The following is a 19,348-nucleotide window of genomic DNA, read 5'->3' on the forward strand; positions in this document are numbered from 1 at the left end:
AAGAAATATGTTACGGATTGCAGCCTTAATCTTGCAGCCCTATTTTTTAAATTTCTAGAAATGCAGAAAGTAGTGGTCAGTACTGTACAGTACAGTACAGATAGAACTACCATATCCATTTCATTTTTGCATCCAGCTGCTGCTGCTGCTTTACCATGTAGGCCCAGGAAGGAACAATTTCCCAGCAGAGAAATGACTAGACCATGTGGGTGCTGAATCTTCTGTTTTTATGTGCACAGTCATTTTTTGCTCCAGCAGAGCTTCCTTACCCATTTCTACCGCAAAGCCAAATCTGGCACTAGTGGTTATTACGAACTACAAATAGGGAATTCTTGGATTCATTGATCTTAGTGCCTTAGCTATCAGTTTCCCCTTGCTAATACAGAATAAATTATTCTAGCCTATTTTACAGAGAATACATTGGACATTTGAGGAACGCTTTATAAACAGTAAGCTGTATTCAATACATAAGAGCACATAATGGCACATACCAGTGCTTTGGGGCAGCAGTATGTTACAATGATAATATAGCAGCTTGCCGTCAGATATATCTATACTTCCATCATTTAAGATGCCTTTCAAAATTTCTACTGTGGGACTTAGTGAAATGTGCATTGACCTGGCATTCTTTTAGATAAAATCCTAGAGACTTTTTCAGACAGGGCTTTGATGTAAGGTAGCACTATATGATTGCTGTAATGAATGTATTTATTTACATATAAATGGCTAGTTTCTCCTGCTGTTTGAAAGTTGCACTTCACTCCCTCGTTAAAAAATAAATTAAAATGCCTGGCTGTAGTTTTTACAGTGCATCCAGTTGAGTGCAGACTTATCCTGAACTACTTATTGAGACACGCTTGGCAGCACAGAAATTTGGCATGCTAAGGGCTGCCAGATGGCCTGGCAAATATATATTAGCATTTGTGCAGTTCCACAGATCAAGCATGAATTAACAACAATGTTAACTTCTTAATTTACTTGATTAGGTCATTAGGTGAGGATAACTTTGAATAAACATTTTGGCAAAGGGGACAAAATTAGAGCAAATGTCATCTCTAAATATTTACCATTAAACTAACAAAAGATGTCTTGGCATATAAAAGGCAAGTAGAAGATGTGTCAGGTCATTAAGGCTACAATTAGACTCAATCCTAAATCAGCCAGCCTTTTTCCCCAACAGCCTGCACTTAAATGCCACTCACCAATTTCAATAGGATTAAATTTGCTTAACTGCAACTCTTTTTTCAGTACCGGACTTAAAAAATCTTTTAAAAATTTATTACCAGGTACAGCCTTAGACTAAGCTAAGTGAGTATATCTGGGGAATAATAAGGAATAGATTATAAAACAGACTACTGTGTAAAAAGACAGTAGTCATAATTCAAATACCTAGAAGAATGTCAAATTCTTCCTTGGAGATTTATTTTTACACCTCATTTACCCCTTTCTTTCCAGACAATTGAATTCAGATGCACAAGACATTACACACTCGTTGAGCAATGGGGATCGGCTCTAGCAGTACTTATCAGCAGGAAACAAAACATATGTGGACATTAAATCTGCTCGTTGTACAAGTGTTAATTAGATGAACCAAAGCTGTTAACATTATTCACTAATTAGCCCTAAATATTGCACCGTGTTACTAGACACAGTATGCATGGTGTTACTGAATGTACAATGTGGCAAATCTAAATGCGTAATGGATGGGCAAGGTTCATGTTGAAAAGTTAGCAACACTTTAGTCTTTCCGGTATAAGACCTAAGGCAGGCATAGGCAAACTCTAGCCCTCCAGATGTTTGGGACTACAATTCCCATCATCCCTGACCACTGGTCCTGTTAGCTAGGGATGATGAGAATTGTAGTCCCAAACATCTGGAGGGCCGGAGTTTGCCTGTGCCTGACCTAAGGGCTTCCTTTTATGGACTAGTGCTCTAGCTACATAGCTATGTGCCCTGGTTTGTACATGCCCGTTTATGGGAATGGGGTCAGCTCTGAAACAGTATGAGGGGAGAAAAGGAATTTCCGGTGTGAATCAGGCTTATCTACATAAGCACCCAGTCAGACAGAGTTTCAGTTCAGTCAAGTCTCCCATTAAGAAGTTGATGTGATCTAGCAGTCCGACAGTTTTCCAGGTCATGTGGCCAGCATGACTAAACCACTTCTGGCACATGAAGGACTGTGACGAGTGCCAGAGTGTATGGAAACGCCGTTTACCTTCCCTTCACAGTGGTACCTATTTATCTACTTGCACTGGTGTGCTTTCAAACTGCTTGGTTGGCAGGAGGTGGGACAGAGCAACAGGAGCTCAACCCGTTGCGGGGATTCGAACCACCGACCTTCCTATCAGCAAGCCCAAGAGGCTCAGTGGTTTAGACCATAGCGCCACCCCTTCCCCCATATATATATATATACACACACACACACACACACACAGAGTATATTATTTCTCAGTTGACCATCTACTTGGCAATTGACCTTGCTAGTCCAAGGTCAGATAAATGTAGAACTATTACTGAACGAACATCCTTCCTATTCAGCTAATTAGTTTTTAAGCTACCTGGTATCAACCCAGTTGTTTTCCAAGTATTTTATCAGCTACAGTAACTCGGCTGGGTCAAATTCCTACTGAAAATTGGCATCATTCATAGTGTGAATTAACCCAAATAGTTTGTGAGGATCCTCATGAGTTGGATCCTCAGACAGTTTATTCTCAGCGTTCAGTTGTTCACTGTTGAGGTAAATGCAAGAGTCTGAGGGCAAGTTGCTGCTTCTGGTGAGTTGGTCTTCATCCACTTCCAAGGTAGGATATTTCTTTTTTCGAGGGTTTTTGTGTTTCCTTCTGACACTGTGATCCAAGGAAGCATAGCACATCTGACGCTCGGCTGTCTGCTACATGAAGGCAAATAAGTAATTCATATTAGTTAGTCATGGGGTTGTAGTTATTTTTAAAAGAACCTATGAGGTTGCAGTAGGTGGGGTTTATTACATTAGTTTAACAGATTATAAGGCCAGCGCATCTGTCCCCTTTTCTAACTTTCACACTGAACACACCTGTTCTGTGACCGACATGTCATTCACCCTTGTCATTCCTCCATGCCATTCCTTTCCCTCTGCCTTTTGCCATTCTTCTAGGCTTTACCTAGAATGGATTTCTGTGCCGAAACACTGGCACACTTTCTCGTCAGGCAAAAGGTACACACCTTGCAATGGGCAGGTAGCACAGTGCATGCCAGTATGCCACCTCACGGCTCATCACATGAGTGGCTGTGGCATGAACATGTGAAAAAGGCTGGGAAATCACTGCACAAAACCCCCAGGTTAAGGGGGCTGCAAATGGATTTCTCCAGAATCACCTAAAGAGGAAACGAGCGGTAAACTTGCTCTATACTTCATTAGTTTCTCGGAAGTGGCTCTTATGTTGTGTGAAAGCTCGAATATAATGCTCAAATTAAGAGTGAGGGAAATGTAAAGAAAACAGAATAAACTAGTGTGAATGGAGCCACTGTTTATTTGTCTTACTCTTAGGTTTGCAACAGTTTAAAAAAAAAAAACCCACTTTGTATAGTGCCATGCACACTGATGGTGCTTAATAACTGTTTATAAAGACTTTAAGTGTAAACGCAATACAGTGGTACCTCGGGTTAAGTATTTAATTCGTTCCGGAGGTCCGTTCTTAACCTGAAACTGTTCTTAACCTGAAGCACCACTTTATCTAATGGGCCCTCCCGCTGCTGCCGCACCGCCGGAGCACGATTTATTTTCTCATCCTGAAGCACAGTTCTTAACCTGAGGTATTATTTCTGGGTTAGCGGAATGTGTAACCTGAAGTGTATGTAACCTGAAGCGTATGTAACCCGAGGTACCCCTGTAACTGTGGAGTATAAGGAGAAAATGTATTGGGGCTATTCAGTGAACTTTTGCAGAAGCACTAGCAGAAGATGACTTGAAGTGCAGCACCTTAAGGCATCTGAATTAGGTGCAAATAGCGGGCCTTAGCAAGGTTGTGAAAAGAGCTTTGTGCAAATGTAAAGACTGGTTTGCCAGGAGAGGAAGGGACTTTTATTAAATAGCATTCTTCCTGGAGGTCAGAAGAGGCCTTCTGCTAGTAGAAGGGCACCAAGCTGACAACTGAAGAGTATCAGAACATACGATTCTGGCATTTACATTCACACAAACAGCTCCGATGCAAAATGTCAACCTTCTCTAGAAAGCAAGTCTCCATAGTAATACCTGTACTTCATTGGCAGATGTGTGAGGGTGGGCATTCATTTGTTCATAGCAGCTTTCATCTGGAGATTGTATGAAACAGAACATTTTTTAGAAAGAGTTGAATAATGCTACCAATGATTTAAATATCCTGCGCTGAGCTGTAGCAAATTAATTAGAATCTGCAATATGGCCGTTTTAAACATGTCATAAAATATGAAAATACATTTAGAATATTCCCTGGGCTGTTAAAATACTATGATAGACATGCGTCCAGTTATCAGCATTTAATTTCCGGGGGGGGGGGGAGCTTTTAAAATCTTCAAATCTAAATGTATCTGTATATATTGTATACGACTGTACTTTTAAACATTGTACCCAGCTACATTGTATTCAGCTGTGCTAAACATACTGCAATAGTCTGTTCCTTTTCAATAAAAATAAATAAATATTCAAATCTTTGCTTACTCTCACAATAAATGCTTTGACATATTATCCTAAGTGCAGGAGGCAGACGTCTTAAGCTCAACTTACTTCGTATGTCTTGATGGTGATGATGATTCAGGTTATCATAAACAGGACATTCTTCAGTATAGAACTCACCAGAGCTGCAAAAGAAATTATAGCTATATTGTATGCCACGATGCAAGAGAGTCTGGTTGTGTTGCAGCTGATAGAGTTCTGTTTGGCAATCACGAGGAGGGGGTGGCCTTTTTGGTGGTGGTGCCCAATCTATGGAATCACATCCCGCCCCCCCCCCACTAAGTTGGACAAGCACCAACATTAAGGTCCTTTTGTCACATTAAACATTCCATGCTCTCACACTTTTGCTAATGCTTCATTTTCAATAGGTTGGCTATTGATGTTAACCCTGGACAAGATTTCAGCTGCATTTTATATGTGACAGTTTTAATGCCAATCTTGCATTTTTAAAGTTGTTCACAGTCATGTGAATGATGTGAGAAGCCGTACAGAAATGTCTTAAATAAATATTTGTATTTATATGTAATCAAGATAACCTTCCATACCAGCCCAATCACTTTTCACCCATAAAAAAAGAAAGAAAACATTCGCCATACCTTGGGTCATATTGCTGATAGTCTTCATATATTTTATCTGGAAAATATTTTGAGCAAATTAGGAAATCATTTCACACCTTCATTTAACTCATCTTCTATAAAGCTGTTTTATTATTTTAAATCTTTCCCGACTTACACCTTTCCAGTCAGTAATTAGGCGCAGCAGTCTAAATTTAACAGCTCAGGTTTAGATGTTATCCCCTTAATAAGTTCAGTTAATCCATATTTTTGTACATTTTCTTGGGTCTAAGCAACTCTGCAGTAAAAGTGTGCAAGAGAAAAGCTTTCTTAAAACCTTTAAGATCCCAAATTAAGTGATCAAAATGTATAGTAAAACCAGAATTGAGGATATCTAGTATGTGCAAAGTAATTTAATAAAAATGAACCCAATCATCCTTGGTTGAACTCTCCCACAGGCGACCAGCTAGACTCCACCATCCCTCTTATTTGAATGCGTACAAAAATAAAATAGTTCCTACAATTTACAAAGCACGTTTTTCCAGCCTGTCTTGCCTGCAGAATTTACCTTTTGTCATTTATAGTGGAAGGAGCGCAGCTCTTTGTGATCATGTCCAGATTAATTTCAGACTAATTCCAGACTTCTACTTCCACATAGGAAGCAGACTTAGGTAAAAAAGGGTAAAGGACTCCTGGACAGTTAAGTCCAGTCAAAGTTGACTATAGAGTTGCAGCGCTCATCTGGCTTTCAGGCCAAGGAAGCCAGCGTTTGTACAAAGACAGCTTTCTGGGTCATGTGGCCAGCATGACTAAACCGCTTCTGGCGCAATGGGAAACTGTGACAGAAACTAGAGCACACAGAAATGCCGTTTACCTTCCAGCCACAACAGTACCTATTTACCGTATTTTTCGCTCTATTAGATGCACCGGATGATAGGACGCACCTAGTTTTTAGAGGGGGAATGCAAGAAAAAAGTATTCTTTAAAGGGAGTGTTGAGCAGCGCCTGTATGCATCCCAGGCTCTCCTCAGCGCTCCCTTTCACTAGCCGTGTGTGTGCGGGGCTTGCAGGCTTTCCCCCGGCTCTTGGGGGCTTTTGGGGGATAGCCGCATGAAGCCTTCGCAGGGCAGCGGGATGAAGGCTCCCCTGTGGAGGCTTCGCGCGGCTAAGTCAGAAGCTAGAACAGCTAGAGGGAGAACTGCGCAACACTCCCTCTAGCTGTTCTGGCTTTTGGATAGCCCGCTCCCCTGCGGAGGCTTTGCGCAGCTAAGCCAGAAGCTAGAACAGCCAGTGGGATTGCAGCGCAGCTCACCCCGTTGCGGGGATTCGAACCGACAACCTTCCAATTGGCAAGCCCAAGAGGCTCAGTGGTTTAGACCACAGCGCCACCCGCTCCCCTTCCACACAGGAAGCAGACTTACACAGAGAGAATATGGGTCCCTAAAGCCCAGTATAGTCTTCAGAGTCGGTAATGATTGGCAACAACAAAGTCTCACACACCCAATATCACAGAGTGACTTAAAATACAGCAAAGTCATAGAATTGTAGAGTTGGAAGGGACCAAGAGGATCATGTAGTCCAACCCCCCTGAAAATTAAATTTGTGACCTTCTGCATAGAAAGCATGTGTTCTAGCCCTGAGCTCTCATTACTCCTCACATTACTGAAAACTTACTATGGCATTTTTAACGTGTATTATTTTTGTATATGAATTACAAACTGATCAGTCTAAACACAGATGACATTTACTTAAGAAAAAATAGCATTTAACTTTGCTCAAATCTAGCCTAATTCCTTGGCACTGAAAGAAAATGCTGAATAAATATTTGTGATTTTATATAACACTGGTACTCTCCCCATTATTATATTGGATAACTGAAGCTTTGGTCGCATTAGGGAGGAAACCATTTTACAGAGTTCTAGTAACTATTTTATTTATTTTACAAGATTTATATACGCTTGATTGTTGTAAAGCCTCAAAGTGAGATATAAAAATAATAATACAATTGGGGGGGGGACAGTTAAAACCAACTAAAAATATTTAAAACATAATTAAAATGAATGATAAGCTATAAACCAGATTAGACACATATCAGCATTCTACATGTCTAGATATGTTTTTCCTGAACTAAAAAAGGTTTTTAGCAGGCACCAAAAAGAGTACAGGGAAGTCACCTGCCTGATATCAATAGGCAGGAAGTTCGAAAGTGTGAGTGTTGCCACACCAACAGATCAACTTCTTGCAAATGTGGAACGAGCATCATAAAGTGGTTGAGAGGATACATATAGGGGTCAGGCGATCTCACAAGTAAACTGGTCCCAAGCTGCTAAGGAAATTATATACTACTAATAACACCATGAACTTTGCTGGGTTGAAAATCAGCAAACCAACACAGGTCTCTGAGCAAAGGGATTATATGCTGTCAGGATATCACTCCTGTTAGCAATCATACGACAGCATTTTGCACCGACTTCTGGATGAAGCACAAGGATCTCATAAGCCAAAAAAATCTACTGCCTCTTACTTTTCCTTTTCTTTTCCTTCAAGTAGTACGATACATTCTTCGCCAAGGAAATAATCATAATTGTCGTTACAAAACCAAGAGGTACCCAGCAAGGGATACATTGAAAACAGTCCATTTCTATAATAAAAAAAATATTTACACATATTAAAAATAAAACAACCTTTACATACACACACACTTCATAATCATTGTGACTTTCTATATTGGATCAGATTGTTACAATTGATGTTTGATGTTTTATTATGTTTTTATGTGTGTTGGAAGCCACTCAGAGTGGCTTGGGCAACCAGGAGGAGGATTGAAAATAAACACCTCTCTCCCCGCCCCATCAATGTGGTCTGTCCATCTATGTCCCCCACCCCATTCTGGTTTTTGTACCTATAATTGTAGGATGTGCTATAAACTTTATAACCTCTTACCACCTCTTATCCTGTTCAACTGCACATTCAGTCGCCATACCCACCCTGGCTTCTGAGGTTTTTACAGGCCCTGACCACACCCTTTCATGTTTATTTTCATGAGCATTAAAGGCTAGAAATGTGCTCTATTTTTAGAAGAAAAAAAGATGGTGTGGGTAGGCCATGGCTCATTATGCACTCGAGTCAAGACCAACTTTGGTCTTTGTGCAATGCAGCTACAGAATAGTGGAATGCACAGAGCCCTCTGGTTCTCTTTTCAAGGTATTCCCTTGGGGAAAGAACAACAACTCTTTGCTGCATAGTTGTCTCACTTGCAGGACACAGGAGGAAGGAATTGGTCCATCTATTTCAGCACTGTCTAGCCTGGATGGCAGTGGTGCGTCCATCTTTCCTAGGCTACCTGGAGATGTCAAGGCTTGAACCTGCAGCCTTCTGCATGCAAAGCATCAGTTAGACCACTGAGCTACAGGCAAAGGGCTGGGGGTAGGATCTCTAGCAGAAAAATGGCACAGGCTGAAAGGGTTGGGGAGAAAATCCTCTCCCCTGCGCAGTGCACAGGTCTTAAGTCTTCCACTTTCGTTTCCAGTCTCTCTTGCCCCCATTTTGTACAACAAATCCAGGAACAAAATGAAAGAAACGAACAGCCATTTTCAGACCAAGCTTCCCTTGAACGTCTATGTTTTCAGACGCATGCTGCTTAGCAGGGCCAATTGGTGCCCATTAGAGCTGGCAGGGCTGCTACAAAGTCATGGGGTGTGGCCAATGAAGACTCTGAAATAGGGCCATTTGTTCTGATTTTCTCTCCATTTTCCTCCCTTGCACAGACAGTGTGGATACTTGCAGATCTACAAATACTCAGCATCTAACTAAATTGAAAATTGTCTGTCGTTGGTATAGAAGGGGCTCACACTGACACGGTTGTTTCTCTGCTGGGAAACAAGGTGTGCAGCCTCCACCTGTTCTGGTTCTCTCCCTTTGCAAAGAAGCAGCAGATACTTAAACATTGCACTTTTATCAGTACTTAGCACTCAAGTGTCTTAAATTGGTTCAGAAGGGCTCCCTGAGGTCTCAGTTGTAAGCTCCACTGAATTCCATAGGGATTGCTCCCTGAGAAGTATGTGCAGTACAGAACTGCAACCTGAATTAATTAGTATCTCCGCCCGTTCTTGTTTGGTGTCAATTTCCAAGTGGGCAGCTATGTTAACCTGTTGCAGCAGGAATAGCAAATATTTTTTGTGGCACCTGAAAGTTTAATGAATTGGTTATGACATACGGTTTTGTGGAACAGAGTCCACGTCATGAGATGCATGAAGAGTTAACCTAAGCTGGCAGGCACACATAGGTTATGTAAGCAGTGAGGTCAAAGGGAAATAAAATGCAAAATATATAGCAATTTTGTGAGGATGCCGTAGGGCTTGAATAGGCTGGAAGAGCTATTTAGGCCAGCATGTTATGGAAGCTGTAATTAACAAGATGTCTATTATATCTGACATAATGCTGTTGATCCTGTAGAACAAGTGCAGATCAGGTGTTAATATACAAAGTCCACAATAACTTGTGCCCAGGAAAACTTGAGGGCCTATTGAGTGAGCCCTTTTAATCCAGCTTGATTGCTGAGAACATCTGGAGGAAGGTTTGTTATTTGTTCCCCATGTAGTAGCCTAGCTGGCTTTAACAAGAAGTCAGGTATTTAGTTTGTGTATACACTGCCCAGTTTAAAATGCAGCTAGGCTATTCTTTTTCTCAGTTTGGAACAAAACTGGTTTGGTGCTTTTTTTCCAAACAAGAACTTGCTGGAACTCAGTTCCGGCACCTATCAGGTGGGTACCGTGGCCAGTATAAGAGAAACAAGGGAGGCATTCATTGTGAGTTCCGGCACCTATTTTTCTAGAACCATCCAAATGCAGTATTTCATAAGAAACCACAGGATAGATATGGCTTCTGTGTGAACAACTGCCTCCAAGATGAACAGTGGGAGCACATTGGATGCAGAAGAAACAGGAGTGTTTCCAGTAGTTTCCACTGGCATCTTTCAAGCAGCTCATGAAAACTTTTCTATGCCTCTACAGCTGGAAGTCAATGGCGCCCACCTGAAAGGTGCTGGAACTAAGTTCTGGCTGGAAAAAAGCCTTGTAGAACCTAATAAAATTAAAACGAATGTGAGCAACTCAAGCTAAATACACTGCTACGTTCAGTATATTGTGTCAGAAACAGGTAGCGTGCAAACTTTAGGATTAAGCCTGCTTACACATTACTGACTTAAAACAGAGAGGTCATATTTTTCTCAATTCAGATTGAAGTTGGATCGGTAGGAAACACATCAAACAGTATTTCATAAGATATGGATTGTGGCGTAATGTTGTGTGTACGTGATGTCCCAAACCAGCAGTGGCAGCACACTGGATGCGGTATATATGGAAGTGTGGACATAGCTAACAGTCTTTTAGGCACCTGCTTAAGAAAAAGGCTAGGAGATCCAAGCATCCAGGGACCATAGTCCTTTGAATGAAAAGACTATAGTTTATTTTCTACTCACTACATACCAGGCAAATGAAAGTAGAATCTGCTTAATACTGCACCGATAATTTTACCTTTACCTAAAAACAAAGAAAACATTTTCTCCAAACCCTCAGCAGTATAAATAAGTTCCTGTAGCAGTGACCCTTAGCAAAAGCAAATCCATTAAGGTAGCAATCCTATGCCTACTGAGAAACTCTGTGGGACTTCCTTCTGTGAGTAAACACGCATACAGTAGTTTCTTCCTGCAAGTTACTGAACAATATAAAATTGGTGTAAACAAAGTAATCACCTTGATGACCTTTCAGGATAGGCTTGAACATCTTAAAAAGGGTCTGAATCTCTTGAAAGGTATCTTTAAACAGCAGTTAATCAGAACACAGTTAATTGGGTTTTTAATATTCAAGCTGCGTGGCTTCAGAGGGTAAAAGGCACAGCATAAAAAGCAGCTTTCCCTTAGATCAGGTAGCAATTATAAAGCACAAACATTAATTGTACCTACCAATATTAATGGAATTGTTCCTCCACCTAATTTGAGATTATCTAAGGTTTATGAAGATGACAATAACAACTAGTCATCGTAATAATTAATGCAAGTGTTGAACCATAAGATTTGTAACCTTCTGCAAAAATAATTAGCCTAAATTAGCATGCCCCAAATTACCAGTAATGAGGAAAAGGTACATACCTTTCAATTTCCTGCCGTTCATAAATTCAGCACTTTCACCCGAACAGAAACAAAAAAGGTTTCAGAGTTGAGATAACTTTGCAGATTATGCGGGATGCGTTTACTTGGCCCAATTTTGAGTCAATATGGGCACCTGAAGCGCAAGTTTAAATCTTTGTAGATGCAAACAGGAAACAGAGTAGACACCAAGGCTTCTTCTCTAACAACCACGGGACGTGGGCTATGATTCCCCTCTCTTCATTGTTTTTTTAAGAAAGAAAAGATAAGATGTGTTCAAGTGATGCATTTGAAGTGTGACACTGAGAGCTCTCCACCTCCCATCGAAGCACTCTTGAGTGGAGCCTCTGATGAAGGATTCCCATAGAACATGCACTGCATTGTGGGGATTCACATTTTTTCTGTCATTAAGACAACAATAACACTCATTTAGTGCAGCCTCTCCTAATTTCTGAATCCAATTTCAAATTGTGGATCTTGACAAGCCACGAGGCAGAAATACAGTAAGAGGCTTTTCACGTTTGACTGCTCTCATTTCCCACCACCGCGGCGGCATCATTATGATGATGAATGAGTAGAAGGGGGAATGGAAATCGCTCCATATAGCGCAGGATATAGGCAGGGGGGTGGGCATGTTATGCATACACTGCACATGAGACACCCTCTACTCCCTCCCCTGCTTTTGCTGAACAGGTTGGATCAACAAGTGTTTCTTTTCTCCCCCCCCCCCCCCATTCTTCCCTGCCAACAAATGGTTAATAAACGGCAGCCTCTGATTAGCCGTGGTTCCAGGAGGGAAGAGTTTAAAAGGAGAGGATCTGAAAAGAGACAGTTAGTTGTGGGAGTTGAGAGGGTTGGAATTATGGAGGTTGGAGAGGTTGGGAGATAGGTAGGGAGACAGGTTGAGGTATAAAGAGTGAATGGGAGAAAGAGCTGGTTCTGGGAGGGAAACAGCTTCCACTCTAAGCATATTGTGAAGGACAGAATGTGGTGTCCTGTAGGAGGAATAGACTGTAATTTTACTGGGAGGCAGAGGTTGAGCCAGGAGAAGTAGGAGCTGGAAAGGAACAGCCCACTTGGGACTCTAGTCTGGAGGGGAGAGATTCTTCTAAGGAAAAGAATAAACTCCCAGACTCAGTGAAGGGAGGGGGTGTGGAGAGCCCTTTGATCTGAGGACAAATTCAAGAGAAATCACACTGTATTCCTGAAGCAACCTAAGTTGAATCCCTTTGAGTGATTTACTATCTTGCCTTAAATGAATCTTTATTGTTTATTTAAAGAAAACCAGTCTGAGACTCCAACTTACTAGTTACCCCCTCACAAAGATCCCACGCAGGATTCTCTGGGCTAAAAATTCAAGGGGAAAGAGACCTTTGGGTAAAGGGTTTTTTAGTGAGGTGGGGGGGGCAATTTAAGTGAGAGCGGGCCCAACGGCGTGAGAGGAAAAGGTGCTGTCATGCCCGTCCCAGCTGGGCCCCAAAGTGGAAGGGAAATATGCAAACTTTTGCTTTTTCTTCAAAGGAGCGAATAACCGGAAGAAGAAAGGAAAGATATGCACTTGGGGAGGATTCATAGTTCAGTGGTACATGATTTGCATGCAAAAGACTCTAGGTTCACTCTCCAGCATCACCAGATAGGGCTGGGAAATAACCCTGTCTGAAACTTGTGACAGCCACAGTTGGGACTGGCAGCAAGCAGCAGGTCGTGAGATGAGAGGAAGTGCTCCTTCAGATAGTTGAGGCCCAAGTCATTTAGGACTTTTTATACCAATAGCAGCCCCTTAAAATGGACTAGGCAATGAACTGGTAACTAGTGCAGCCCCTTTAAGAAAGCATGTGAACTCACTGGAAGTATGCTTGGATGACTGAAGGTCTGCCAATTTTCAACAAGCTTCTGCAGCTGTGCTTGTAAACCTGGGCTAGGCAGCAAGGAGCAGATGATATTTATCTTCATGCCACATGTGGAGCCACTTTTAAAGCCCCAGCTGCAGAGACTGGTTAAAAAGTTGGCCACCCTAATTTCAGTCACAGCTGACTGCGGGCATGTGCTCACTAATCAACATTTGCCGATTTTTGTCTCTTACTTAGCAAAACCAAGATTTTGCTAGGGTTGCATATAACACAGAGAGACCTGCTGGACTATTAAGAACAAAGAAATGAATAAGGCTGCAACATTTAATTTGCTTCCTGTGCTTTTTGATCCATGATGACCCACTTGAGGGGGGAAAAAATCAAAATCCATAATTGGGCTATACCATTATTACAACATTCTCGTTGGTCATATTTTGTAACATGTTGCATTGGTTCTAATAAAGTAATGATAGGGTCTGGATTTTGTTCAGTTGAAGGCTGCAGTTCTATACTCATATGCCTGATAGTATGTCCCATTGAAATAAATAGGCTTTACTTCTAAAAAGGGATGTATGCAATTGCTCTGTACATAATTACTAACTTTTTCATATAGCTTTTTCATTAACTGAAAGGTTACCCCCAGTTTATTGGGCAGAAGATTTTTGTTTTCCTTTATATTTTTTAAAAATAGTTTTAATACAAATACCTATAAAAACTGTGGCAAGTGTTACCTTAAAAGAGACATGTGTCCTTCTACCTCATGCAAGAGGAAATGTCTTTTTAAGATTATGCTATGACAAATGAGTGTTTCATCTAAAAAACAAAACATGTTGTTTCCTTCAGAAATGTTATTTGTATGTGAGGTTTTATGCAAATTTAATCAATTAACTCACTCACTCACTCACTCACTCAGGGTGGCATTCCAATTGAATCATGTGCAGAGCCATTGTAACTGATGGGCATCAGTAACTGCACATTGGTTTCAATAGATCTATTTTGAGTCTGACTAACCTTGTATATCACCCTTAGTTTTACTTAATTAGCATACAACCCTAAAAATAAACCATGGCCTTGGTTTTAAATAGCATTTAACTGTATTTGAAGACAAAGGTATCTCTCTTGAAACCATTACTTTCATAGTCTCACCAGCTACTGAAAGCCATAGACTTCCTGGGGAGAAACCACTATGTTTTTTCCAGAACTTTGAGTGACACTTTCAGACAGGGGCCTCTGAGAAGTTCTGCACACAGATATTTTCCATTGAAAGAAATCCTGCCTGCCTTCTGTCTTGTGAGACTTTGGTTAGACTAATGATGCAATGGAGTTAAACAAGTTCACATTTCAATGGAGTTAAACAAGTTCACATTTGATAACCCAAAAGTATGTGTTGCATTAACCGAAGCATAGACTGACCTCTTCTATAGGCCATGGAAGAATAACCCTGTACTGGGGACAGTTGTTTAGGGCAGATGTGGGGGGGAAAGGAGATTGGGATTTACTGGTAGGAGATAAGAGGTAGGTCTATCTTCCTGTTGTGGTAAAATATTGTCCAGGTCAGACCTCTCAATAACCTTCAGAGAGAAGAAGCAACACTATTCATAAACAATACATTCAATTATACAGGAAGGATAATTCAGATCACCAAGTAACATGACTTAAGCAAACAAGTGATTAAGTAAATAACGTGTAGAGATAGCACAGCAAGTGACTGTGAATACAGTTACCACTGTGGTATTTATTGGAATAAAACATCACCTGTGATTAGTGGCTAATGATTTTTTTCTCTGGTAATGTCTGAACCGTCAGTTGACAATATTCATATATTTGCAACTAATATATTTACAGCACAGTTCTTTGTGTGTTTACTCAGAAGGTTGTGGTGGGGGAGAAATTCCATTTTCACTCAAAACTGAATTTATCAAATTTAAACTTTCTGAAATAACATGAGAACAGAAGCCCTGCCATCCTCAAATTCACATTTATCTGAATGTTGTAATTCAGTTCTCCAACCAATGTTCACAAAAATGCATGTATTATGGGAAAGTGTGCATAAATATGAACTTATTTGTGAAAGAAATACAAAAATGCATTATATGGGGGCAATCGCTTGCAAAACTGTGTACAGTAGTCAAAACAGTATGTAAAATTGTGTTTATTATGAGAAATTCACACTTAAATGCTGAGGATTTTTTTTAAAATGCAAATGGTTGTAGAAAGGTAGAAAACTGAATTCAATATGGCAAAAATGAGAAACAAAAGTAAGCACCTATGGGCTCAATGGGCTTGCTCACAAGCAAATATGTACGGGATTGCAGCCTGAAGCTTGAACAGATCTCTCTACCAGGGCTTGCTCATATCATTCTTGCCCTTAAGTCAGTCAATTTGTATCAGCCATGGTGCACTGACAGAGCTTCAGATGGGATGCTGACCCGGCTTGTTATCAGGAGCACAGTGATGGGACAGGCCAGCAAATCTGCTTGCAGCCCTGCTGGCCTTGAGGCCTGTGAGTCTTGTCAGAACTGGGGGGGGGGGGGACAGCAGCTGTGGCTTATTAACTGACTTTCAACCCAGAGATCACTATTTAAGGATTGCTGCCCACCCCACAACAGGCTGCTTACTATCAGTGGGCTGCTCCAAAGGGGGAATTCTCCCTTGGAACTACTATCTCAGTGTCTTCATGAGGGTGAGGGTACCAGCCTCTTTCCTTTTTGTATTTGTTTTTCTCTGTTACTCTTGTGAAAAAGCATGTGGGAGGATTTATTATTTTCTGCTATGGTTGCTTGGAGGCAATGATTTATGCCAGTCCGTGCAAGAGCCTGGGTTTGCTGGGTGAAGGGTTCCCAGTTGCTCAAAAGCCAGAATCTGTTGGTACAGAGTGGGGCTCTCTTTATGCAAAAGACTGAGGGGGAATGAGGGCTGCCCCAGGGGTGAGAGAGGGTGGGCACTGTTTTGAAGTCCAATTGGTTATTCAGGCAGTTTGATGTCTTGTTTTCTCTATCCTAACAAGCATATTCAGTTTAATTCTACTTGCACCAGGCAGTGATCTCATTTATTTTATTGAGCATTCATCCTGGTTTCCAGTTGGTCATTTACACATCCAAACTTTCCAATGCACTTTGCTATCCCTTTCCTCAGCCATAAAATGTCTACTTTAAAAAAATAGATTTGTTGTGCTAGGGCACAAACCCAGAGCCCTTCCAGACGTCCTTGTTATTGTATATTCATGATGATTTGTGCTCCTTGTAGGATCAGGGTGGTATTACACAAACCACACTTTCAATAGCATGCCTGCAAAAAGTTGAAGGTGGATATAACGCTTTGTTTCCAATCGGTGCATGTCCTCTAATTTCATGCTGAAAACCTATAACTTTCCATACAACAAATGTTCTGGGAGGGGTGTTAGTCCTGCTTTTGCAGTGCTAAAGCACAAGAACACAAGGTTAACCTTCCAGATGGCATGCGGTAACAGTGATGGTCCAGTATAAATTCACCGCAAAGGCACTATTACTGCATAAATAGCATGTTGCAGAATGTGTCTGCAAAAACACCTTTCTGGAGGAACCCCGAAAATTCTTGTACATGTTTGAATCCCTCCCATGAAATATTGAGCCTGTAGGTACCCTGACTAGTGCTGAGCCTTGCAAGGATTGGCCAGAGGTCCTTTACAGCCATGTTGGTTGAGGATAGTGGGAACTGAGCCTAGGATCTTTGCATATAAAGTATGTGCTCTTCCAATGAGCTATGGGCCCTCTCACCATCAGCTCTAGACTGGCCAGTGGTCACCTGCTGATGTTCTGTTTGACATGCAGCTATTGAAGGCATACAGGAACTCTTCCAAAAATAAATGTGGCAACCCCTGCTGCATTAGTTAGATATTGATGTTACCGTGTTTGATTGCCAAGTCGAAGTACCTAACAATCTATATTTTTAAGCAGGAATGTCTGGTTAACACACTTTTTAGATACTAATATGAAACGCCACGCTGTGCTTACTTGTAGTGATTTGACGTTTGTGACAAAGGTTTTGCACCTACAATAGGTTTTTTGTGTGTGGCTGCAAGTGCTTCACAAGCTCAAATCAATAACTCATTCCTGTTATGTACCTGGTGTTTCATTCAGAACCTGCAGTTCCTTTGGATGCTGCTGAAACATAAGAAACAGTTAATCAGTAGCAATGTACCACACTGTTTGCAACAACATGTTGTCTGAAATGAGAAGTATATTAATACAGTATTGCCAAGTATTTGAATACATCTATGTGGTATATAATTAGTAATTGTTGGAAGGTGGCTTGGATGGCAGAATTAGAAGTTTTATATTGACCAAACAAATTGTGCTGCCACCCTTTTCCTAATACTTTACTAGAGATGGTGCCTTTTCAGGGGTAGTGCTGCAATTCTGGAACACCCTCCCTGGGGAAATTCACCATGCATCCTCTCTACCCTTCTGAGTCAGACTTTTGCAACCGATGTCTCTTAGGCTATATTTGTTCACCAATGTGTGTTTTGATACTGAGTCTCTGAAAATAGTTATTGCTTTATTATTATCTTTCATTTTTTTGAGAGCCCACTTGGAAACAGAACAAAAAATTCTAAAATAACATTTTAAATGATGCAATTTTGCTACTGCACACTAATTGTACTCTGTTGGTTACAGTATAGGCACAAGTAGATTTTATTATTTCTAGCAAAGATGAGAAAATAAGTATGAATGGAGAAAACCATATCTCTAAAGCTGGGGACAGGAGTATTCCTCCCATTGAAAACACCAGCTTCAAAGCAGAGGTTTGCTTCAAGATTGCAGCTGGGGAAGAAGGGTTCAGTATCCTGCTACCTGCTGCAGTCTTAATAGCCATCACCCCACAGCACTGTTGAATGCCACATGCATTTTAAGAAAAAAGCTGCACATTAAATGCTAAACTTATTTAACATCATACCTACTTTGACCTTCAAGGTACATATTCAAAAGAACAGCTTAGAAAATGCTTCTCTTCCTGCTGCCTCTCAGTGTTGGCACTTCCTGCTGGGGTTAGTTCTGGAAGTGGAGAACCAATAGAATGACCCAGATGCAGAGCTGGCATCTGCCAAGTCACCAGCTAAGGGGCTAGACCAGCGGTTCTTAACCTGTGGATTCCCAGATGTTGTTGGACTGCAACTCCCATCATCCCTAGCTAGCAAGGCCAGAGCTCAGGGATGATGGGAGTTGTAGTCCAACATCATCTGGGGACCCACAAGTTGAGAACCGCTGGGCTAGACAGATTCAAGACTCTGAGCCTGTACCTAGCAATAGAGAGACCACTGGGCCTGAAGCTGACACAGACACAGACAGGGGCCCACAAAACAGCCTCCCGCAGCACCAGGGTCTCAGGACCTTCATGGGCAACTTTTCCTGAGCCCGAGGAACCCAGTGGCCCCCCTAATACCTCAATAGTCTAGTGTCACAGGCAAAAGTCTCTGGAATGCAGGAACACTTCTCTTCAGGCCAAAAGGTTGCCCTTTAAGAAGTGAAGTTCTCCACTAGTGGCTGGAGCTTAGGAGATGTTGTTGGGAAGGAGGGAAGGCGAGCCTTAAAAAATAGCTTGGTTTGCTTTGGTTCTGGCATTTTTTGGGTGGGGGCAAGTTGTTCATGTGGAGTCTGGTTCAGTAATGCCTGACCCTAGATGCCCAGGCAATGCATGCTACCACCCACACTGCTCTAAAAATCAAAGCAAATGTGGATGTTGCGCTGTTCTGCTTGGAACCAAATCTTGTATTTCACTGTTCAGTCAATCCCCCCCCCCCCATTTCTTCCTTCCTTTTCGGAAACCAAAAAAGTCTGAAATCTCATGACATGTTGGACATTGAAGCAGTTGTGTTGGGTTGGCTGATCTATTTGGCTGACTCTGTTAGGAACTGCTTCTATCTGTGGTGATATGTGCTCACTATCTTTTGTATTGAGTATGCACTGCAAATAATAATGATAATAATAATAAAATTTTATTTATATCCCGCCCTCCCCAACCGAAGCCAGGCTCAGAGCGGCTAACAACAGTAAAATGATAAAACACTCTAAAATCATTTCATTGTAAAATTAATTCAAATCAGATTAATGGCAACCATTGGGCTACAGTT

The 19,348-nt window shown here is 41.3% G+C and overlaps 1 protein-coding gene and 1 long non-coding RNA gene across 2 annotated transcripts; one reads left to right on the top strand and one right to left on the bottom strand.

Annotated features, from left to right (window-relative positions):
* Positions 1–1,380: 1,380 nt before the first annotated feature.
* TRAT1 (T cell receptor associated transmembrane adaptor 1) lies at positions 1,381–11,918 on the bottom strand. Its single transcript, XM_083498760.1, has 6 exons — positions 11,393–11,918; positions 7,769–7,885; positions 5,287–5,323; positions 4,742–4,815; positions 4,232–4,290; positions 1,381–2,890 (listed from the first exon to the last, which is right to left on the bottom strand). The coding sequence occupies exons 1-6, from the start codon at positions 11,412–11,414 to the stop codon at positions 2,624–2,626; spliced, it is 576 nt and encodes a 191-aa protein (XP_083354886.1). The 5' UTR covers positions 11,415–11,918; the 3' UTR covers positions 1,381–2,623.
* Positions 11,919–12,118: 200 nt separating this feature from the next.
* On the top strand, positions 12,119–13,720 carry LOC310704829. The gene is made up of 2 exons (XR_014525055.1): positions 12,119–12,278; positions 13,477–13,720. It is a non-coding gene; the product is annotated as an uncharacterized lncRNA (long non-coding RNA).
* The last annotated feature ends 5,628 nt before the right edge of the window (positions 13,721–19,348 follow it).

The sequence above is a fragment of the Podarcis liolepis genome, assembly GCF_965112155.1.
Source record: "Podarcis liolepis genome assembly, chromosome: 4".
NCBI classification, from domain to species: Eukaryota; Metazoa; Chordata; class Lepidosauria; order Squamata; family Lacertidae; genus Podarcis; species Podarcis liolepis.

Bases quoted from the DNA above. Each gene is read 5' to 3' on its own strand.
- TRAT1 (XM_083498760.1), bottom strand. From the start codon at position 11,414: ATGAACGGCAGGAAATTGAAAG. The intron at 4,816-5,286 runs GTATGGCGAATG...TTTCTTTTGCAG, and splicing joins TATCAGCAATATGACCCAAG to CTCTGGTGAGTTCTATACTG. The intron at 4,291-4,741 runs GTAAGTTGAGCT...TACAATCTCCAG, and splicing joins TCACCATCAAGACATACGAA to ATGAAAGCTGCTATGAACAA.